This window comes from Schistocerca gregaria, chromosome 2 (genome assembly GCF_023897955.1).
Source record: "Schistocerca gregaria isolate iqSchGreg1 chromosome 2, iqSchGreg1.2, whole genome shotgun sequence".
In the NCBI taxonomy this organism is placed as follows: Eukaryota; Metazoa; Arthropoda; class Insecta; order Orthoptera; family Acrididae; genus Schistocerca; species Schistocerca gregaria.
Window position 1 is genome coordinate 86,920,786 of NC_064921.1, and position 25,282 is coordinate 86,946,067.

The 25,282-nt window shown below is 42.0% G+C and overlaps 1 protein-coding gene across 2 annotated transcripts in view; it reads left to right on the forward strand.

The window, feature by feature from the left end:
• The window catches only part of LOC126336375 (sialin-like), a 207,135-nt gene that overhangs the window by 60,990 nt on the left and 120,863 nt on the right, over positions 1-25,282 (forward strand). Inside the window, exon 1 of one of the 2 annotated variants that reach the window (XM_049999984.1) lies at positions 13,488-13,761. The exons of the other annotated variant lie outside the window; for it this stretch is intronic. Within the exon in view, the coding sequence (XP_049855941.1) occupies positions 13,683-13,761 (79 nt within the window). The 5' untranslated portion in view covers positions 13,488-13,682. Of the gene's footprint in view, positions 1-13,487; positions 13,762-25,282 lie in introns of those variants that run through there. 2 annotated transcript variants of the gene reach the window in all.

Here is a 25,282-nt window from a genome sequence, read left to right on the forward strand (position 1 = left end):
CGCTGTTATTCAGAGAAATATAAGATCATCACATAATGGTCGCAACAAATAGCGACAGTCTAGCGTTTTCACAGCGAAAGAAAGCGCTAAGCTTTTTCTACATTTTATGGATACTTGTTTCCCACTAATAGCACATCTTTCATTTGTCTGATATGGTCCATGCTTTCCTGTCCTATGCCAACGTACCGATTAGGTGCGTCTGCTACACTCATCTGACTCAATACTCTTATCTACTTGTTTTCTGTTTTCCCCTCAATTTTGATCTTCTATTGCATCTGTCTTTGTCGAAATGACTAGCGCTTACTTAACAGTGCTTCTGGACATGTCTGTCTTTGCAGATTATAAATTAAAGTCCCCAGCCGCGTGTTTTTGTCTGTATGTGATGGCTAATCTCAGCAACTACCTAGAGATTTTGACAGTTTCCACTAATAGATAGGGCGATTCACGGGAAATGTTTGTATGTACACAGGACCCTTCAGTGCCGTTGGGACTGTCGCTGCGAAAAATAAGTCATGGGCTATGTTCACAAAACCATTGTGTTTGTTCAAAACGGTCTCTCCCAGAATTAGCACACAGCTGAAATCGTTTCAAAGGTGTTTTGAAACCGACACTGTAGTTCCTTTTTGGATTTGCTTTTAGCACTGCAGTATACTTAATTGCGTCGAAATCTGTACTTTCATTGCCAACTTCAATTTGGGGGACAACCAGACGTCGGCTAGGGCTAAATCCGCCGAATAGCGCGGGTGATCCAGAACTGTGATCCTATTGCGGCTTAAAACTCACGCACTATCTTCGCTTTGTGAGCTGGGAGGCAACCAGGATCCTGACTGGAAATATTCGGGTCGAATTCGACGAAGTCTCACCCACAAATGACATAGGAAGCCGAAATATTACTCTGAATCAACAATGTGCTCGTTTGGCCCAAACTTCTTGTGAATAATTCCTCTGGAAACTTTGCTTTGTTTTTACACGACTCTACTGCAAGTGCACTTTCTTTGGTCTTGGGATCTGTATGCTCAGCCACGTTGCACTCTCCCACTTTGTAAGAGGCTCGTGTTGCAAAAATCACGTCTCGTCGTCAGTTACATCGATTTCGTGGAATCAATATCACTTTGGGCTGCCTATAACAGTTCTTGCAGTGTTGGACTTCGCCATATTTTTCGTCTGAAAGTGTATGCCTAAATTCTCAGTCAAAATTCTGTACACAAATGTTCCCGGCATTTCTGAGAGCTCCTGGATGAGATTTGCAAACACACATCTACCTAATGCGAATATTTCGGAGATTTTTTTGAACATTTTTCTCTGTACGACTTCTTCGCGGCTTTGATGCTCGTGGCGCGTCCTTTTATGTCTTTCCTGCCATCGCGAGATAGAGCATGCCACCGAAAAACATTTGAACGAATTAAGGCAGTCACTACCGTAAACACTTTTTACCTTAGCAAACGTTTCACTGCCTGACTGCCTAACTTCACACAAAACTTGATGCTGCCTCACTGCTCCACCGCCTTTTTCCGATGAGTGTCAGACACATTCTGTTAATCTGTTACATTCACGGCCAGACGCTTGGTGCAGCGATACTAGCGCTCTGACCTTCTATACAGCTGTTGTTTAAACTTCAGGGAACGTAGCGCCGCAACCCGCCACAAGATAGCATTGCAGTCTGGAATTTCAAACAAATAGTCCGAACGGAACAGGGGCATAAGGTCGCACAAATTTGTCCCCTATCTGCATAGAGAGGGGGATAGGGGAGCGGACCGCAATAGTTGTGGGAGGGTTCCCTTCTGAGAGCCACGGACTATGGGGGAAATGCAATTCCGTCATGTAGCCTTTGCTCAAAGTATCTTCTCACAAAAATTGTAAGCCACTGCTGAATCGAACATGTTACAGACTAGCGAACCCAGCATTGCTTCGCAATTGCTAAATATGTATGGGAATTATATAAACGTCCTAATCTCCTCCTTCCCCCTCCCTCTGCCCATTTTCGCCCCCTCCCCCACCCTGTCCACCTCCTCTTTCCTCTCTCTGACCTTGAACCTTGTTTATTGTGACTGCAAACGAAACCTTGATTGGGAAATGAAGATACTTAAAATGAATGTGTAAATCGATTGGAATTATTAATGTAAGGGGTACAGGAGAGACCTCACCGTCTGTTATATCTGTGAGGATAGTAGCTGCAAAGGCAGAATTTCGCATAGTTTTAGTCTGTGAATGGGTAGGACTGTAAGGTTTCAGATGATTCAGATTCCATGGTAGAATTCTAGTCAAAAGTCGATAAGTCATAAACATAACTTTCCTGTTCCCTCTTGAAACTGACTGTGCCGAGGAAACAGTAGCACACCGTTGTGTATACAATTTTTCTTTAACATTATATAGAAGGAGAAACAATGTATGTGGAAGAAACAATTTGTCTAATGGTTTAAATGTTTATCTAAATTAAACCTTACTGCAAAAATAAAATGAAACAGCACATTTTCAAAGCACAGCATTTTCTTTCTCACATTGGTTTTAACAGAAAATCGGTGCACGTTGTTTAAAAAAAAAATATTCTGTGTCCGTCTGAATGTTAGAAGATTATCATATTACAATTTCAAGTACAAGAGTTTAAAAACATTTAGAGATTTCTGCTAACAACGTTACCCTTTTACATACTACATTTATATTTTATTTCCCATATACACTTACAAAATATGTAGCCTATAACTCTCCAAAAGTTTGTTAGGGTATCGCATAGAAATAGTAAATAAATTAGTCAAGAACTTCTAACAACATTTACGCTTTATGTATTATGTATACATTTATGTACCCATGTATATTAAATAAATATGTATCCTGTGTCCATCCGAAAGTATACTAGAGTATCATCTAAAAGTTTAAACCAAATCGGTTAAGAACATTTCGAGATTTCTGCTGAGAACTTTTCCTCTTAATGTATTTTAAATGGCCGGCCGGAGTGGCCGAGCGGTTCTAGGCGCTACAGTCTGGAACCACGAGACCGCTACGGTCGCAGGCTCGAATCCTGCCTCGGACATGGATGTGTGTTGTCCTTAGGTTAGTTAGGTTTAAGTAGTTCTAAGGTCTAGGGGACTGATGACCTCAGAAGTTAGTCTCATAGTGCTCAGAGCTATTTGAACCATTTGATTACCCGACGACTGACTAAATAATACCTTCACTGCTTCAGTATTGAACTATATAGTGAAATACCTGCAGTACGCTCTCGCATTACACATATCTCGCGCAGAAAAATTACCCTGCGGTTAAGCTAGGAATTTTCATCGCTCTTGTTTTTAATTACAGTACTATGTTAGCTAAGAATGAGAGCATCTTATGCTTTCTGTCTGGTCCCCAAAGCTGCGTGCGGTATTGCTGGAGTTTTGTCGAGTATTGTTTCATTCTGTTTAAAAATTAATGACATTCGAAACTTTACCGTTTCCGTGCTCGTCACTTTTTGCTGCAACTGCTCACATACTGCAGGTTACTTCGACAAGATAGCAAACCAGTGCTGCCCAAGTTAAATGTGCCGGTTCTTCCCTATTGCCGTTCCGTCGATGTGCACGTAACGTACAGCATGAAATGTATCCTACTTACCGTTCTTGACTGTACTTTGAAACAGTTTGGCTACCGATCCACGTGAAACTACATCCAATGAGATTCCAGCAAACACGGTAGAATACATGGTGTAAAGAACTTCCCTACTTTTCAGTTATAAATTACTTCTTTCTCGGTGTCAAGTTAAAAGTTCATCATAACGATCTAATAAATTGCCTTCGTCATTGTCGTCAACGATTCGCCATCAATTGCCGGATAAAAGCAAGAGTGCTCCATGAATTACAACATTCAGCTACATGCATTCCTAGTAATCCTGCATGTTTTGTGGCTTCATTTGCCCACTTTCCTTTACACTGTCATGTAAAGCATTTAGAAGTAAAAAATGTTCTTAAATATTTATTCACTGACACGAACACCAAGTAATTTTACTCGTTTCGGCAATGCAAGGGTATTTTTCAGCACTAACAATAGCTGGAAAATCTACATTACTGGCTGGAACCACAAGATGGCAAAAATATGGTAATCATAAAGTGCTGCAGTAGCATATTCAACACACACATTGTCAGAATGGACTAGCTACTATTCTGTTAGTGTTCCATGGTTTTCCCTGCTTTGAGTGAGATAAATTGGCGCTGCAGTGTTCGTCTTTGCCACAGGAGAGAAAAGATGTCACTACAGCATATAAGTGCAAAATCTGTACCTTTCGAATGTTTATACACATATAAAGTCTGATTTTCGGGTTTTGCTTTACATCTAGTAAGGACGCTGTTCATGAGAATATTCATTTTTTTTTAGAAAAGTAATATAGCGCTACAAAAACGGAGATTATCAAAAATGTGCCATACCAGATATAATTTTGGGCTTAATTTCCTTATTTCCTGGTCACTTTACAGGTGCGAAGGGTGTGTCATGATGATAAACAATTCATAATGAATGTTTCTTCCTGAATCTGCTTGTGGTAGAATAAATATATTTAAAAAGTCGACTGCAGCTGTCAAAGACTTATTTCCTGATTATTAGCAGCTGTGTATCTTGTTGTGATGTGTTGTCACAAAAGTGTTTGGTTCTAAACACGTGATAAAAAAAATGGTTCAAATGGCTCTGAGCACTATGGGACTGAACATCTGTGGTCATCAGTCCCCTAGAACTTAGAACTACTTAAACCTAACTAACCTAAGGACATCACACACATCCATGCCCGAGGCAGGATTCGAACCTGCGACCGTAGCAGTCCCGCGGTTCCGGACTGAGCGCCTAGAACCGCAAGACCACCGCGGCCGGCCATACACGTGATAAATGACACGATTACTGCACACGTAAATTGTAAGACTCGAAATACATTTACAGTCAAAATAAACACTTCTTCTTCGCTGTGACTGTGAGTCAGAGCTCAGGTACATGCACATACACTGATAAAATGTAATATCACATGTTATTCCGGAAATAGCTGCATCAGATACTCTGCTGTCTGAAAGAACCGAAGACATACTTCTTGCACAAGAAAAGCGAACATTATCATTGCTTTATCTTTGATTTTTACTATCTCTGTTGTTGAATTTAATGTTAACGTAACTCATTTTGTTCTTGCTCTGATAAGGACGAAGGGAACCTATAATTGTGAATATTACGTATTACAGCTTGATAGTAAAAGCTGTATTCAAGGAAGAAATAAAAGGGTACTTCTCTGATAAATAATTAGGTGAGCCTCAAACATAAATATTACTATTTCTAGTCATTTTGATTACCACAGACTGTTTCAGCTACATTACGTCGACGTTGAGTTGGAGAGACGCTGGGGAAATTGGTGAACGACCCTGCAAATAAACGCAGCGATATTATAACGCACAGAGGAATCTGACACAGCTCTTGATCACCATATTACCACACGACATAAGCAGACACAGGGCGAGATTAATTTAAATGTACCTTTCAATACGCATTTGAAAACCAAGAATATATGCTAATCTTGTCTATAAAGCATAAAATACATTAAAAATAACAGTATAAGAACCAGTCAAACACAATAGACTTCCGTTGGTAACAAAGCTCGAAGCACAACACGATAGAAACTCACTCTATCTCTATTCGTTCACTAGAAATTCTTCCCCGTAGCGTTGTTCAAAGACAGAGTTCACAAACATATGCACGAACTTGCAGATTAAGTTGAAGAGTCTAACGGATTTTTTCTAACTCTCATTTCCGGTGGACACGCTGCTCTTCTCGTTGCTTGCTGTTGACTAGGCGTTGACGGAGAAGTAGCCTGGCATAGAACTGACCTCTTGTTTGGGGGTCGGTGTATTTTAAGACAGGTCGTGACGGTGACGCAGAGAACTTTTGTGGGCGTGTCTTACTACTTCCATCTCATATTTTGAGGAATCAGCCTAAGTTGCACAAATTTTCCGGTCTTTAGGAGGTTTCGGCTAAATTAATCTAGCCTTCTTCAGAGGCATAAAATAACTATAACATGCCAGAGTAAGGCACAGTCAACATTAAAATTAAAATTAATACCTATAGTACCGTGGTACCATGTCGAATAAAACTACTTATTCGACATGGTACCACGGTATTATAGGTGCACCACTGGCCATTAAAATTGCAACGCCAAGAACAAATGCAGATGGTAAACGGGTATTCATTGGACAAATATATTATACTGGAACTGACATGTGATTACATTTTCACGCAATTTGGGTGCATAGATCCTGAGAAATCAGTAACCAGAACAACCACCTCTGGCCGTAATAACGGCCTTCATACGTCTGGGCATTGAGTCAAACAGAGCTTGGATGGCGTGTACAGCTACAGCTGCCCCTGCAGCTTCAACACAATAGCACAGTTCATCAAGAGTAGTGACTGGCGTATTGTGACGAGCCAGTTGCTCGGCAACCACTGACCAGACGTTTTCAATTGGGGATGGATCTGGAGAATGTCTGCTCAGGGCAGCAATCGAACATTTTTCTGTATCCAGAAAGGCCCGTACAGGACCTGCAACATGCGGTCGTCCATTATCCTGCTGAAATGTAGAGTTTCGAAGAGATCGAATGAAGGGTAGAGCCACGGGTCGTAACACATCTGAAATATGACGTCCACTGTTCAAAGTGCCGTCAATGCGAACAAGAGTTGACCGAGACGTGTAACCGATGGCACCCCACACCATCACGCCGGGGTGATACGCCAGTATGGCGATGACTAATAAACGCTTCCAATGTGCGTTCACCGCGATGTCGCCAAACACTGATGCGACCATCATGATGCTGTAAACAGAACCTGGATTCATCCGAAAAAATGACGTTTTGCCATTCGTGCACCCAGGTTCGTCGTTGAGTACACCATCGCAGGCGCTCCTGTCTGTGATGCAGCGTCAAGGGTAACCACAGCTGTAGTCTCCGAGCTGATAGTCCATGCTGCTGCAAACGTCTTCGAAATGTTCGTGCAGATGGTTGTTGTCTTGCAAACGTCCCCATTTGTTGACTTAGGGATCGAGACGTGGCTGCACGATCCGTGCCATGCGGATAATATGCCTGTCATCTCGACTGCTAGTGATACGAGGCCGTTGGGATCCAGCACGCCGCGCGGGATTAGCCGAGCGGTCTGGGCGCTGCAGTCTTGGACTGTGCGGCTGGCCCCGGCGGAGGTTCGAGTGCTCCCTCGGGTATGGGTGTGTGTGTTTGTCCTTAGGATAATTTAGATTAAGTAGTGTGTAAGCTTAGGGACTGATGACCTTAGCAGTTAAGTCCCATAAGATTTCACACACATTTGATTTTTTTTTTTTTTGGACCCAGCACGGCGTTCCGTATTACCCGTATGTAGGTGTCGCCACCGGCGCCAACCTTGTGTGAATGCTCTGAAAAGCTAATCATTTGCATATCACAGCATCTTCCCCCTGACGGTTAAATTTTGCATCTGTAGCACGTCATCTTCGTGGTGTAGCAATTTTAATGGTCAGTAGTGCATTAATTTTAATGTTGAGTGTGGCTTACTCTGGCATGTTATACTAATTTTCTGCTTCTGAAGAAGGCTAGATTAATTTAGCCGAAACCTGGTAAAGATCGGAAAATTTGTGCAACTGAGGCTGATTCCTTAAAATATTAGTCTGTCACAGTTACTGACGGGGCTGCAATATGCCGAAACTACTTCCGCCTCACTGCTGTAGCCGACGATGCTCAGATAACAAGGAGCATCTTTGGTGGTGTCGATAGCAGGCACCACCGCTACGCCCATCGACTACACCACTTATCTGTAATAAAGTTCTCTATAAAAAATGGAGAACAAAAAAGGTGCTTTTGCGCTGCATGGACTGTAATGTGCAAATTGCAGGAACAAATACCCTTTACAATACTGTTGATACCCATTGATCTCCTTCAGTACCCACGTACACTGGCTGGGAAATGATTTCATTCCAATAAATAGGTTAGATCAGATGCATATTTTATAGACTTTCAGGACCGCGTTTCTAGAGATGGAATTTACTCACTCGAAAATCACTGCCCGCGACTTGAAAGGGGACTAGAAAATTAAGAACATTTTTGATGTGAAAGAAAAGCCCACAGTGCTTCTCTGCCAGACAGAGAATAGTTCACACGTCATTTTATGATAAACGATGTGAGCACTCATTGTGAGAGCTGACTCCAGCTGCAGGTCACAAAATCAGAAACGAAACTATGTAAAGGAACGTCAGGAAGATGACACCTTTGAAATGCACAGTTCATTGTCTCCATGGCTGGAAAAGATGACTTACACTCTCGACTGAGGTCAGAATCAAACGAAATGGCTCTCAGCACTATGCGACTTAACTTCTGAGGTCATCAGTCGCCTAGAACTTAGAACTAATTAAACCTAACTAACCTAAGGACATCACACACATCCATGCCCGAGGCAGGATCCGAACCTGCGACCGTAGCGGTCGCTCGGCTCCAGACTGTAGCGCCTAGAACCGCACGGCCACTCCGGCCGGCCAATCATACGATATTGCAGTGTTACATTCGCTGTCTGTTTAATATACCGGTACCCTAATGTATGCCAGAAAAGAAAATGAAAAGAAAACGATGTGACTGCTCAAAGTTGAATGTTTGACTTGTGGGACACGTCACATAGACGACGAGAAAGAGCTTTTGCGCAGTACTGTCCTTTTTACAGTTTTTGGATTCCAGTTCGTGTGAGCTTTCATCTGACTTGCACTCTTTATCATTCCGAGCATATTTACGACCCATATGAGACGGCATCTGTCGTTATTTTGTAATTTTCAGTTAAATATCGATTTTCATTCACATTCCGGCGAGTGTTATCTCACTTTCTGTGCTAGTAGCGCTCAGCAAGCTCTTCACAATGGCATCCGAATCAACGTCCTCGTTAAACGCGTTTTAACGCTACACCAATTTATAACTTCACTCGAAGCTAATTCGCAGTAATCACTCACATGCGCCTACGCTGGTACAGGCTAAACAAATACGAGGGTAATCCCAAAAGTAAGGTCTCCTATTTTTTTATAAGTACGTAGACCTCGTAATTTCTACAATGGTTTACATCAGTTTACAGCTTGAACATTTAGCTATTTTTCGACATAATCACCATTTCTGTCGATGCATTTTTGTAGACGCTATGCATTTTTGTAGACGCTGTGGCAGTTTTTGTATGCCCATGTCATGCTGTTCAGAAAGTTATGAACCTCTTCTTTCACCTCGTCGTCGGACAAGATCTTTAGCTTACGGCAAATAATGGAGAAGTGTTACGAGTGGAACAGAGAATTGTATCTATGTTTTATAGATCTAGAAAAGGCATATGACCAGGTTCCTAGGAGGAAGTTATTGTCTGCTCTACGTGATATGGAATACGAGGCAAACTTTTGCAAGCAATTAAAGGTCTTTACATGAATAGTCAGGCAGCAGTTAGAGTTGATGGTAAATTGAGTTCATGGTTCAGAGTAGTTTCAGGGGTAAGACAAGGCTGCAACCTGTCTCCACTGTTGTTCATATTATTTATGGATCATATGTTGAAAACAATAGACTGGCTAAGTGAGATTAAGATATGTGAAAACAAAATAAGCAGTCTCGCACATGCGGATGACTTAGTTGTGATGGCAGATTCTATTGAAAGTGTGCAAAGTAATGCATATTCTCACAGTATGGCAACATAGTGAAAGACCTGGAAGCGAGGTGTAGCAAAGGTAACGCAGTGAGCGCTCAGCTACGATCTACTCTCTTCTACAAGAAGGAAGTCAGTACCAAGACTAAGTTATCTGTGCACCGTTCAATCTTTCGACCAACTCTGTTGTATGCGAGCGAAAGCTGGGTGGATTCATGTTACCTTATCAATTAGGTTGAGGTTACGGATCTGAAAGTAGCTAGGATGATTGAAGGTACTAGTAGATGGGAACAATGGCAGGAGGGTGTGCACAATGTGGAAATCAAAGAAAAACTGGTAATGAACTCTGTAGATGTAGCAGTCAGGATGAACAGGCTTAGATGGTGGGGTCATGTTACACGCATGGGAGAAGCAAGGTTACCCAAGAGACTCATGGGTTCAGGAGTAGAGGGTAGGAGGAGTCGGGGCAGACCAAGGAAAAGGTACCTGGATTCGGTTAAGAATGATTTTGAAGTAATAGGTTTAACATCAGAAGAGGCACCAATGTTAGCACTGAATAGGGGATCATGGAGGAATTTTATAAGGGGGCTATGCTCCAGACTGAACGCTGAAAGGCATAATCAGTCTTAAATGATGATGATGATGATGATGATGATTATACGAACAGCGTTATTTTAGTATATGGTCCAAATGGCTCTGACGTGAGCACTTTGCGCCTTAACTTCTTAGGTCATCAGTCGCCTAGAACTTAGAACTACTTAAACCTAACTAACCTAACAACATCACACACATCCATGCCAGAGGCAGTATTCGAACCTGCGACCGTAGCGGTCGCACGTTTCCAGACTGTAGCGCCTAGAACCGCACGGCCACTCCTGCCGGCACTGTAGTATACACTGGAAAACATTCGCCTAGTAATTTTGTTTGGACATGGGTAGATAAATGAAAAACAAAAATAAAAATAATAGTTAGCTTTCGAAGACGGTGCGAAAAAGTATGGACTCGCCTCGCAAGCCGCTGTGCCACCGCTTCGACTAGACTGGTTGCTCTCTAAAAGGCACACTAATTACCTCGAACACTTTGATCGTCGTCTTTTCAGAAACGCTCGAATGTGTACGTATAATCCGAGACACTTTTTCGCTTATTTTGACCCCTCTTCCACTGACCGAAGTTTCTGGGAAATCGGTTTATCGCACTTGCTGTTTTCTCGTCGCGAGTGATGTTATTATGGAAACATGTGAAGCAATAAATAAAGTGTTAAACGAGAATATTATTTTGTTGCACTCGCGCTTGTACGTCATGTGTACACCAGTGCATAACTTCTAAAATTTTAGGTGCTGGAACGCAACTCTTCCACGTTTGCAGAACCCATTAACATCAAATTTCAATTTTTAAAATTTATGATAAAACTTACAAGGAAAAGTCATTTTTTCACGAACTGTTGTTCCGAGATTCAGGTTGTTGAAAACTAATTTCTTACAATCAAAACAATAAAAGCACCAGATATAATATAAATAACAGCCGACACGAAGGCTACCGATATGTGCCGATCACAACTTCGGAAGGAAGCTCATCTTACCTTGTATATGTTTCACACACACATACACACACACACACACACACACACACACACACACACACACACACACACAGAGAGAGAGAGAGAGAGAGAGAGAGAGAGAGAGAGAGAGAGAGAGAGAGAGAGAGCATCTCGCCTACATGTACTATTTTAAATATCTAGTGCCGTGTTACGCTCAGTTACAAAATAACCCTGGGAGGTGCCGGAACGCCGTTCCGGCCGAAATTAAGCCCTGGCGTAGACTGCTGGTTGTTTTTCTTTACGTTGTTCATAAATATTTGATTTTAGTTTCCATAGTTTTGGAAAGTAACGATACAAAGAGATAAACAGCAACAAAGACTCGTTTTCGCTCAAAATGTGCCGCGAAACACCGTACGGTCTGTCATCTCGAAAACCCGTGAGCAACTGGCTTTTACTTGACAAATGCAAGTGTACACGGCGAAACTTGTTTGTCAGATCGGCCATCAATCAAAATTGCTCCCAAATACGAAAGACACAGTCCATGTTGACAAACACGTCCGACAAAGCAGCTCACTGCCAAATAATTCGACGAACATGTGAAGTTTGACAAATTGTTTGATCGTGTACGAGAGTCTTTACGGTGTTATAGTGGCGTTCTTAACCCTATCGATAATTGCAGTGCAAGCGATTATGCGCAAACATTTAGCTGTGAAAAAAAAACCTTGCCCGATAGAATCTATAGAATTTTACTGTGGTCCCGGAACAGACTCGCGTCAGTTCACATATGGAAATGTTCAAAAAGTATTAGAAACCCAAGACGGTGTTCGTACGGGCCGGTAACTGAACAGCAATCAACTGTCGCAAAGTATAGGAAGGAGTGTGTCACGGATGTGATACGCGAGTTAGGGTGGCAGTCATTTAAACAAAGGCGTTTTTCGTTGCGACGAGACCTTTTCACGAAATTCCAATCACCAACTTTTTCCTCCGAATGTGTAATTATTGTGTTGACACCTACCTAATAGGGAAAAACGTTCATCGTAATAAAATAAGAGAAATCAGAGTTTCTTACGGTAAGATTTGAGCGTTCGTCCTCGCGCGCTGTTCTGGAGTGTAACGTTGCAGATTGGTTCAATTGGCTCTAAGCACTGTAGGACTTAACATCTGAGGTCATCAGTCCCCTAGACTTAGAACTTCTTAAACCTAACTAACCTAAGGACATCACACATGTCCATGCCCGAGGCAGGATTCGAACCTGCGACAGTAGCAGTCTCGCGGTTCCGGACTGAAGCGCCTAGAACCGCTTGGTCACTGCGGCCGGCTATAACGTTAGAGAAGTAGACAGTGGTTCGCTGAACAGCCAGCGGATTTGCTTTAGTGGTCACATCGGTTCCCTTCAGATCACCGAAGCTAAGCGCTGTTGACTCGTCTCCCATTTCGACGGGTGGCCGCCTGGGTCTGCCTAGATCTATTGGCAAGTGGAGTGTGTTCAGACCTGAAGGTAAACTGAGGAGCTACTTAATTGAGAAGTAAAGGCTGCAGTCACGAAAACTGAAAACAGCTGGGAGAGCAGTGTGCTGACCACGTGGCCCTCAATATCCGCATCGAGTGACAATTATGAGCCGGCTGGGGTGGCCGAGCGGTTCTAGGCGCTATAGTCTGGAGCCGCGCGATCGCTACGGTCGCAGGTTCGAATCCTGCTTCGGGCATGGATGTGTGTGATGTCCTTAGATAGGTTTAAGTAGTTCTAAGTTCTAGGGGACTGACGACATTAGAAGTCCCATAGTGCTCAGAGCCATTTGAACATTTTTTTGACAATTATGAGGTGAGGATGACATGGCGGCCAGTCGTTACCTTTGGGCCTTCAATGCCTGTTCGGACGAAGTTGATTTTGGTTCAGTAAACCCTCTGCCAGGCACTTAAGTGTGTACTGCAGAATAGTCATGTAGATATAGATCACCAAGGAGTAAATGAAATGTAAGCCAATTGTCTGTGAACACCTGGACGGTTCCTTTGAAAGGGCACGACGGACTTCTTTCCCGATCCTTCCCTAATCCGCTTACCGACGTTTTCATCTCTGTTTCTGCTGTTCCGAGTAATAGGGAGTTGCCGAGCTTAGATGTTAACGGAGATCTGTAAAGCGTGACTTGGAATTCAGGCTCTTATCAATCTCAACATCAAATATTTGCAACAGATCTAATTATCACTAGATGCTAAATCACGGAAAACATAAATTAGTTTGATAATTGAGGTGTGCGAATTACGCGCACAGTCGACCCACTTCGAGCAGCGTATCCTGTTGTGTAACTTGTCTCTGACTGTGTGATCGGTGAAATGAACTTTGCCGACGCGTCGGACGTAAGGCGCATGCGCGTGCCGTATAGAGACACCGCGAGGCGGTGTCGGCGTTCGTGACCGATAAGGCCCGCCGCGGACGCAGAATCAACAGAGACGGCGAGCCTGTAGGAACGCGGCCCAATTATACGCTAGGGCTAGCCGTTACGGCCAGTCTGCGGCCATGGAGGCTGAAGCAGAGGCAAGGCCGTTGACGCAGCGTCCTGGAAAGTCGGGCGGCGGTGGCGGTGGCGGCGCGCCAGGTGAGTCTGCTGTTTAAGCCAGTTACATGCGGCCGACTTTCTGGTAAAACCGACTCCTCGTTTTGGGTGTGCCTGCGTGTAAATCAGCCGCCAGTCACCTCGCAAGTGGCTCAGCGACAACAATGATCAAATTGTCTGTGCCGAGTGTGGAGTTCTAACAACCTTGAAAAGACTGCAATCTGCGCATGCGCGGAAACAGTTGAGTGTGGCGTCGCACACTCACATCGGAAGTTACATTCTCGCAAAGCGCTCTCGAACCAAAGTGTCTCCGTAAATTTCATTTTCTTGTTTGCTTTGTCTTATCGGCATATTGTAAACGTTGCACGATGGTGTGATATTTTGCCTACTAGCTTTCTCCCAGAAGAGAGATGAAATGCGAGGTGTGACCAACAAACCAACGGCAACTTTTTCTTTCTTCAAGAATCTTCACTTATTCATCAACATCAACTTTGTCCCCTTCAAAGTAACGCCCCCCCCCCCCCCCCAGTCATAATGCGCTTGTGCTAGCGCTTTATCCTATCGTGGGAGTGCTTTTTAACTCAGTTTTCGTTATGGTCTTCAACTCGTTCGGCGATTCTGTTTTTGTCTCATCAGTGGTGGCAAAACGACGTCCTTTCACGGTTCACTTCGACACTCGAGAATAGAAATAAGTTGGACTGGGCCATGTCCAGTTAAGTTGGTAGCTGGGGCAACATAAGTTTTATTTTCTGCAAAAAAAAAAAAAAAAAAAAAATCACAAACAGGCATTGTGGCGTGAGCGGGTGCGTTATCGCGATGCAATTTCCATGAGTAATGTTTTACAATTACAGTCGTTTTCTTCCGATTCCTTCGCGCAAACGACGGATAACTTCAGGTAGTTGGAATATTGACCTTACGACCACAATACATATATTCTCTGCCATTGTAACCGAAGAAAACTGTGAGAAGAAACTTCAAATGTGATCGAACTAGTCGAAATTTTTTCGGTACTGGTTCTTCAGGCAGTTTCGATTGGGACGATTGGGCATAGGTTTTAGTAGAGTTTTGTAACTAGTTGCCTAAGCAATGTTGTTTTTGGTCGATAGTCAACAATTTCGAAACAAACTGTTTCATTCCAAAACATCCGAAAAATTGGTCGGAATGAGTAAAAGAATATACTGACATCATCAGCAAGCTTTCTGATGGTAATTCGGCAATTTTCTAGAGCCATTTTCTTTACTTCTTCCACATTTTCGTCAGTAATTGATGAGCTATGTTGTCCAAGGTGATCATCGTCCTTAAAGCCTTCTCGACCCGCTTTGAAGCTTTTATACCATTCGGAAACTCTTGTCATACTCATAATAGATTCGCCAAAAGCCACAGTCAACGTTTTGAATGCGGTGCTGCAATTTATTCCATTTTTTTTAGCAAAATTTAATGTTAAATCTCTGATGCATCTTTTTCCAAAGTAAAAATTTGGCGAGTACGGTAAAACACATTTGACCTTCCGATCAACAGTAAACAAAATATTCAGAACAGCGCCGGCGCGGGTTGGCCGAGCGGTTCTAGGCGCTACAGTCTGGAACCACGCGACCGCCAAGGTCGCAGGTTCGAATCCTGCCTCGGGCATGGGTGTGTGTGATGTCCTTAGGTTAGTTAGGTTTAAGTAGTGCTAAGTTCTAGGGGACTGATGACCTCAGAAGTTAAATCCCATAGTGCACAGAGCCATTTGAACCATTCAGAACAGCTGAAAATGCATACAAACATCAGGCACATTTGCAACAACAAGATGAATGAAAAATTTAGAAAATCGGGTCCATAAAGCCCGTGAAATTAAAAAGGTCTTGTCACTTTTTGATCACATCTCGTATCTGAAAGCAAAGAGGTATTTTTGTTTTACAAAACATGAACAAAGGAAAAGGCTGCACTGTGTATTAATAACGTAAATAGGTAAACACTTTTCGATGAAATATGTTTAATGAAAAAGAAAATTGTGTTTAACAAAGAAAACAATTTTCTATTTTATTTGACACTTAGAAATAAAAAAAAATACAAAAGGTGGAGTCAAAAGGCGCAATTTACTGCCTTATAAATATTGTTTGATTTGTTTAGAAGTACTGTACACATTTTCTCGTGAAATTAATTGTAGATGTTTGAAATGTTTTGGACAACACTTTTTCTGTTCTTTCAGCTCTTATGAGTGTGAAGACTTTACCATACGATCTTTGCCAAGAGTATCCACTGTGAATTCTGCTTTAGTCATTAATAAACTTTATTTTCATTGAATTTCCCACATACTGTTCCTATGTAGGGTGTGTCCAGAAGGACTTCACAACTTGGAAAATTTGTATAAACTTATTTATATGACTGATAGACATATACTTGGTGTCATCGTGAAGGAAAATAGACGTATTGACTGGTAAGACGCCCAGGATTTCCTAAATGTCGGCTTACTACGTAAGTGAATGGGCCGAGTTGCGCCAATTGCACGTCCTCTGCGTTCACGGGACCACACACCTCTTGACTTTTTCTTGTGGGCAATCAAGGGTACCCTGTTTGTTCCACACTTACAAGCTTCTCTATCAGAGTTCAGAACTGAAACTTACCCCATAATTGAATAAATCACGCCTGAAGTGCTGCAGCGAGCTTGGCAATAAATCGACTTCGGATATGATGTGTGCTACATAGCCATTTCCCTTATTTAGGTACCTTATATGCTAAAAAAACTTCATGTATTTTCCATGAAATAACACCAAAAGCATGCCTGTAGGTGAAATGACCAAAGCAATACGAGTCTTCAAAGCCCTTTTTTACACACCCTGTACATCGATTTTCTTCGATTATAACCTCACTTTCTCCATTCCGGTGCCAAACTGCAGAGCAGCCAGTTGTGACAACGAACGCAATTTCGGCGCTGGAGTGTAAACGTTAACGAATACTCGCGAGATGTGTTCCCCTCAAGGCTACCGCGCCTGCTCGTTATAACCGGTTTCGTCCGCTTTTATGGTATATGCAGAGCTGGGCCACAGATGAAAAGTGACGGAAGCGGGAGCTACAAATGGCCAACCGTCAACAAGAAAACATTTTTGGCGTGAGTCGCATAGAGCATGAGGCATGAGCCATTTACGTTAGCGTGGTTCCCAGGCAGCGGTGGCGGAACGGAAAGAGTACAGATCGGTAATTAAAAAAGTGGGAAAAAATCGATCGGCTAAAACCGATTCCGACATTTTAGTTTAGATTTGTATGCCATTTCTATGAAGAAATAAAAAAAGGAAGGAAATTGTGATTAAAGTAATAAATTAAAAACTTAACAAAAAATCATTCCTCGTGTACAATTAAAACAGAAAGTAGCTGATCTGCGGAAATAATAAAAAAAGGAAAGAAATTATGGTAACAATAAAAACAGAAAGTAACTGATGCGCTACCTTTATCTGCTCGTAGCCCGTGAAAACGGACACATTAACATGAAAAATAGAGTTCTTCGGTCTCCGATCCCACCCTTTAGCTCTCACTGCTCCTAATGCCAAATAATGATATGAGCCTAGATTACAACAGAGTTTCAAAAAATTGGAATCAATAACAATACTGGTGTTTTTTGTAATATTCAACCACATATCAGCACGGCGGATGGACTATTTTTTTTTTGCCATTTAATTTAATATTTTGTTTTGAACCTATATATATGATGAAACTGGATGAGCCAAAATTTTTCAGTCTTTGTTCAGTTTCTACGTTTGTTACAGAAAATAGCGAATATATAAACGAAAATTGGTTATGTCGGAAACCGGTTCTTTTGAGCGGTTTAAACAGACTAAACGGGCGTGGAAGGAAAAAAAAAACGTTATAATGGTAAACCCGTTGTTTCAGCGATCCTAGGCGCGTGTGGGAGCGAGTACCTAGGCGGAGCCCGGCTTTTATTTCCAATTTTTATGTTACTTACACAGAAAATAAACCGATATATTGTTAAATATTTTATATTTGATGTCATAAAACCGTATGCGCAGGGAAACAAAATTCTTGTGTTAATTGGCCCGTGGGGAGAACAAGCAAATCGACAATTATATGACTTTATTTTTCAAAATAAAAATGCATTGGCATCGTGCAACATTAAAATGTTCTGGCCCCCCTCCCGTGCACCCAAATGCACTCCGATAATACAACAATGCGATGTTCTTCGTCATCTAAACAGTTTGATCAAAAAGTTTCAAAACTGTTATCTTGTTGAGAGAGAAAAAGAAATAACATCCCGAGTAGACTTCATCAAAATAAATTCAATTGTACGTCACCAGTTACCCTCGCCAATATTGGGCGAAATGATGCGTTGCAAGTGGCTCCCTGACATACTGTGCGATGAGAGCGACTCTACTACGCATGTGAACCAAGCTTGGTTTGTGTCTAAAAACTTAAGAATAATCGTGCAGTTGTAAGAATGCGGCGTTTATAACATGTGCAGGCGCCTAAAAAATTATTGCTTCCACTCTTTTTGCGATTATACAGCGTGCGGCGCGGGAACTTCCTTATTTTAAAAAATTAATAAATCAAAAAGTATTAGAGACACCAATTTAATTCTTTTCTCTTTTCAAAGGCTAACATCTAGAGTTTCGTTCCATTAAGTTTTGAAAGTGATATCTTGAAGGCAGTCTCCGTTCTGCTCGGGGCATTTGGAGAGTCGAAATCGGAAGTTTCGGACCACTTTTTCCAACATGTCTCTGTCGATGTTGGCCATAGCAACACGAATATTGTTCCGTAGCTCAGCCAAGGTCTGAGGACGATTGGTATACGCCAAGGATTTGAGATAGCCCATAAGAAAATGTCGCACGCCGCCAAATCCGGCAAGCGTGCTGGCCACTGGAGATCGCCCCTCAAAGAGATGAGACGATCGGGGAAGTGTTTGCGCAATATGGTTATCGTTGTTCGTGGCGTGTGAGCTGCGGCGCCATCTTGTTCAAACCAGACATCAGCCACATCCATTTCTTCAAGTTCTGGAAGCAAAAACTGTTCAATCATGTGAACATAACGCTCTGTAGTGACCGTCACTGTCTTATGGTTCTCTCTGCGAAACCATGGGCCAATAATGCCAACTTTAGATATTACACACCAAACGGTCACACGTATTGTATGCAGGAGCTGCTCGTAAAGTTCTCGTGGCTTCGAGCCACTCCAATACTGCATATTTTCTTTATTCACGCAGCCAGACAAAATTAAAATGTGCCTCGTCGCTGAAGAACACTACGGCATCATGAAGCAGCTCATCGATAAAGACTTCAGACACATTTTTTCGCGAAACAAAATCACGTTGATGAAGTGTGTGCATCACTGACAGTTTATACCGACGAAATTTCGACCCTTCGTAAAGAATCCGTCTCACTGAAATTGCAAGGGCAGCTGTATGTTTGCGTACAGATCGATTGGGGGTATTCAAAATCGTCGTCCTTACTCTCTCAATGTTTTCAGGTGTTCCGGACGGTGCTAGTGTCTTTTTCTGAACGCTTCCAGTATAAAGGTGTCTGCCCAGAAAAAACTGATTTCCCATCAGGAACACGACCTGCAGGCGCGATGTTGAACTGTTTCCTGAATGCACGCTCAGTTTAGACGACCGAACGTCCCTTCGAAAAGTAGGCCGCAACGGCGAATGCGCGCTGCTCTCTTGCCCACTGCATGATAGCTACTAAACAAACCTTTAAAAAATTAAGTCTCGCACTTTTGATTGCACTGAAACCCATGTAACAATTAGTAACAGGCGCTGTGTGCCGCGTGTTTCAAATAAGGAAGTTCCCGCGTCGCACCTTGTATCACCCTGGCACCTCTACATCATCAACTGTAAAATAAAAAAAGTATCTAATTTTGTATCCGAATGTCTCCTGCAAACTTTAAAATCCCTTCCTGGCATTTTATTTCCCATCCTAAATTTTCCTTTGCTTTTCTTTCTATGGAAATATTATTAAATACGAGAGGCGTTTGAAAAGTCCGTGCAAAAATAGAAAATACTTACGTGTTTGGGGTAAGCCTTTTTTATTTTTTGACATAGTCTCCTTTTAGACTTATACACTTTGTCCAACGCTGTGCTAATTTGTTGATCCTTTCCGAATAATAGGAATTGTCCAAGTCTGCAAAATAGCTATTAGTTGCTGCAATCATCATCTCGTTTAAATAAAATCTTTGTCCCGCCAGCCATTTCTTCAAATTGGGGAACAAACAGTAGTCCAAGGAGCCAAGTCTGGAGAATAGGGAGGATATGAAACGAGTTGGAATCCTATTTCCATTAATTTTGCGATCACAACTGCTGAGGTGTGTGCTGGTGCATTGTAGTGATGGAAAAGGACTTTTTTGCAGTCCAATCGCCGACGTTTGTCTTGCAGCTCAGTTTTCAATCGGTCCAATAACGATGAATAATATGCACCTGTAATAGTTTTACCCTTTGCAAGATAGTCGATGAGGATTATCCCTTGCGAATCCCAAAAGACAGTCGCCATAACCATTCCGGCCGAAGGAATAGTCTTCACCTTTTTTGGTGCAGATTCTCCCTTGGTAACCCATTGTTTGGATTGTTCTTTGGTCTCAGGAGTATAGTAGCGAGTATAGCGACGAAACTACGCTTAAAGTCTTGTGGATTCGTCCTGAACAGCTGCAAACCATCCTTGCAACACTTCATACGATTCCGTTTTTGGTCAAGCTTGAGCAATCGCGGAACCCTCCTTGCGGGTAGCTTTCTCATATCCAAATGTTTATGCAAAATATTATATACCCGTTCATTCGAGATGCCCACAGCACTAGCAATTTCACGCACATTAACTCTTCTGTCATCCAACACCATATATGGATTTTATCAATGATTTCTGGTGTCGTAACCTCCACAGGGCGTCCAGAAAGTTCAGCATCACTTGTGCCCATATGGCCACTCCTGAAATTGGCGTGCTTTCTTTCCAAAGGTGCTACTAACTAAGCATGACCTCGATAAGCGCCGGTGGTGCCATCTCTTGGATTTTTTGCACGGACTTTTCAAACGCCGCTCGTATAGTATATTAGCATTGTTTCGGTTTACTTTCAGTGTAACTAACGTAAAAATTTAAAATTAAAAAAAAATCCGCCTATGGACTGGATCGTACGAACCTCGGACTACCATTATTTAGTCTTTCATCAGCGCCAACCGCTGCCTGGAAACTTCGCTAACATAAATGGTTCATGCCTCGCCCTACCCGCGTCCGAGCTCTGCATGTGTCATAAATTTGAGTGAAATCTGCTATGACTAGTAGAAGCGTTCCTCTTATCAGTATACGAATGTAACTTCAGACTGCTGTAGACTCACCACAGGAAGTCGTTTGATACATGAAAGTTGTTTAATGTACTCACAATTGCGAATATTCAGCTGTAGAATCGAATGACAACAATTAAAATTTGTACCGGACCGGACCGGATCTCAAATCCGGATTTTCCGCACATCGCGAGCGGTCGCCTTGTAATTTGGCTATCTGAGCACGGCTAACGGCCACACACAAACTCCCATATGTCAACAGCCTAGCGTCTTTAAGCTGTACTCGTAGATCCATTATGTATATTCTCGTAAGGGTGGAACATTTCACATGAAGATTGCGTACGCGGTATCGGCAGGTAAATACAATAATGGTTCAAATGGCTCTGAGCACTATGGGACTTAACATCTGTGGTCATCAGTCCCCTAGAACTTAGAACTACTTAAACCTAACTAACCTAAGGACATCACACACACATCCATGCCCGAGGCAGGATTCGAACCTTTGACCGTAACAGTCTCGCGGTTCCGGACTGAGCGCCTAGAAACGCTAGACCACCGCGGCCAGCTGTAAATACAATATTGCAGTACTTGTATTGTTCTGAATTATGACGCCAAGTTCCTTTGGACATGCATAATTGCATCATAATTCAGAATAACGAAAGCACTGCAGTGTCGTACAAAAGCCGTTCGTGTGAAAGGGGTTTTACAAAAGAAGTAAGGCAGTGCGGAAACGATAAAGGCAGCTGGCTGCAGTCAGCCCGCTATTCAGAAGCTACATTACTGTATATACGGCCTCACCCAAACATCCAACGCAGAAATTATGCGAGCAGTAGAGGGTCGTAAACTGAGCATTTCGAGATAAGGAACCAATTTATAGTAATTTTGTTCGTAGAAACTGGCAGCATAAGGCCTGCAAGTGATAATTAAATACAAATAAAGAAGTTTTCTGTGTAAGTCACTTTTTTCTGTTAGTACTATTTTTTTCATGTCTCGATTGTAAAATATCTTTTATTAACATATGACCGATTTCAATGCCTTAAGAATCATCATCATGTATAAAATGCTTTTCAACTGAGACAGATTTTTTTTATGTTACCAACGGGTTACTGATGTCACCATTTCAAACTTTTCTATTGTACCACTAAGCGTTTCGATTGTTCACATCATCTTCAGATGGAGATCACTTTTTTACACTCTTGGTGTTAGTGCAAACCAAAGACGCGATTTCACAGCAGTTGCCGAGGTGCAAAGCAGGTTACGTCCGTGGTGATCTTTTTATTTTTTATGCACTGTAGGCCATGGTCCAGGACACATTTCCCTGCCTAACGTTTCGTCTTCCAATTCTGGAGACTTTATCAGAGGCTTTAACGATTCAATCTCAAATAAACTCAGCAAGCCGTACCGTTTATAAACGCAACGGTCGGTTCGTGACGTCAGCAGATCGCGGAGCCTCACAGCTTATAGCAGTAGAGTTGGCGGCTTGTTTTATTTAGCACTAAGGTTCTCAGATTGTTTAATTTCAGCCCTTCCTCTGTTCTGTTAAGTTGTTTTTGTGACTTATGCATTGTGTGATAACACGATTCGCCTGCTGCATAAAGTGCAGTATAACGTAAAAATTATTCACTTCATGTAGAGAAATTATCTTCGAAATTTTTGGTAATAACGTTCTCACTTTATACAGAGTGTTTTAAAATGAATATACGGATTTTAAGGCTTTGTAGCACATATTACATTCACCTTAATGTTATAAATAATACACCTAATGACAGAGAAACACAAACAGTTTTTCTTACAATTGTTCCATGTGAACACCGATCACACATCGAGTCAATAGTCGATTTGCTCCGAAACCTTGGTCAGTTGTAAGGAGTAACTGTTGAAATAACACTGTTTCTTAAGTCGGATAGATCAGCTGGTATCGGAGGCTCATACACGTAATCGCGTCAGATCGTGTGTGAACGTGATCATGCATAAAATGCTCAGCATCCGGCCCCTTTGCGGCCAATCCAGCGATCGGGTACAAAGTCGTTTAACGAGTCGCGTACTGAGTTACGCCAGTGAGCGGTGCTCCATTTTGCTGTCAAATAAAGTTGTGTCGTTCAGCTTCTTCCAATTGAGACACGGGTCTTGGTTGTAGCACATAAAGATAAACACCAGTTACAGTTGCTTCGCCGAAAAAGAAAGGCCCATAAACTTTCCGCAGGGATACAGGATAATAAACATTCAATTTGCAACTGTATCATCTCCTGGGGGTAATCTGATCACCAGATGCGCACATTATGTGTGTTGACACTTCAACTGACGTGAAATGTCGATTCATCACTGAAGACGACCCAGAAAATCTTGGTTGTCATGCAACAACATTTCGTTTGCTATGTTGGCAAGTAAACCGTAGTCTGTAACTATTGGAAAATGAAACAACTGCAAACGATAAGAACATATTTGTAAGCGTCTCCTTGAAAGTCTCCACACAGACTCCACTAAAGCTGCTAATTCACGACTAGACTTCCCAAATTTCTTGGGGCTACGTGTGAACACATACTTCAGTCACTGTTGGTCGTTTCAGTGGTTGAAATGGCTCTGAGCACTATGGGACTTAACTTCTGAGGTCATCAGTCCCCTAGAACTTAGAACTACTTAAACCTAACTAACCTAAGGACATCACACACATCCATGCCCGAGGCAGGATTCGAACCTGCGACCGTAGCGGTCGCGCGGTTTCAGGCTGTAGCGCCTAGAACCGCTCGGCCACTTCGGCCGGCTGCTCGTTTCATACTCTTACCTTTGCGCACAGGTATACAAACAAAACTGTTTGAGTTGCTACTTCATTTTGTGTATTATTTACAATTGTAGTTTGAACGTAATACATACTACAAGTCCTTAAAACCCGTATACTCATTTTGAAACACACTGTTTATTAGATACCGTTATTTTTTTACGTATAATATGTATTCAAAAATAGCTGTATAGAAACGCGCTCATATTCGAACGCGAAGGTGTGTCACAATTTCGAAGTAATCTGTGGACGACATTCAGAGATTTGCGGTTTTGTACAAACGAACATTTACGCCTTTACTTACATAGATTTTTCTGCTTCACAGGACGGGAAAAAAGCTGTACTTTAGATGGACATGCTATTCAACTTTCCATTTGACAAACTGAAAACCATGCGAGTGAGTAAATGCTTACAGAACCACATATAATAGGTCATTATTTCGGTGCCAGCACAAAACTGACTTTACTATGGCTAAACAGAACGCTCATTGAGGTAGTAATACGTGTCAGTTCTCGTGTTATTACCCTAATGATCGTTGTGTCCAACTACAGTAAAGTTAGTTTTGTACTGACGCCGAAATCGTGACCTGTTAACGTGGTACGTGCTTCTGTAAACATTTTCTCATTCTTGTGGTTTTCAGTTTATTGGAAAGTCGATCGAATACAGGACACAGTTCGTTTCTTCCTGCGAACATGGCGGCTACGACCAAAAACGGTAGAAAATAAAGAATAAATTTGTACAGCTCTTGCAGCCGTATCGAGTCACCTCATTAAACAGTCCGTGTCTTTTTAGTTCTATTTCACTTATAACTTCATATTACTCACGTACAATTCATGTTTTTCACTTTAGTAGTACTGTTTCTGAAAAAAATATTCCACCAGCAACATATGAAACGAAGCCTTTTTTTTACTTGTTCTGTTGTGAAAAGGCGTCTGTGCTCGTCACTAACTCCAAGAAAGTAAATATGTAGTTAGTCGATGATGTGAACCATCGAAATGCTTAGTGGTGCAATAAATACGTGCCTGACGCACAAAATTGTTTTATTTACTTATTTATTCATTCATTTATTTCATCTGGCAAGACTGTGGCCTTCAGTTCCTCTCTTACATCAAACCAAACATGGTTTATTTAGTTAACATCACAATACACATGGTGTATCAGCTCTGCGTGATTATAAAACTAAAAAACTTATATATAAAGGAATGTCTGGTACTGCTGTAATGTCGACCATACTTATATTTCATTAAGCTGAATGGCGATAATGACATGCTAAGAGAAATTCATAGCAGAGCACAAAAGGAATCAAATCCGGAGAAGTTGATGCATTCAGGGTAGTCCGAGAAATATTAGGGTAATGTCAGCAAATGAGATGACAGAAATATATGCGGAAATATTGTTGTTGTTGTGGCCTTCAGTTCTGAGACTAGTTTGATGCAGCTCTCCATGCTACTCTATCCTGTGCAAGCTTCTTCATCTCCCAGTACTTACTGCAACCTACGTCCTTCTGAATCTGCTTAGTGTATTCATCTCTTGGT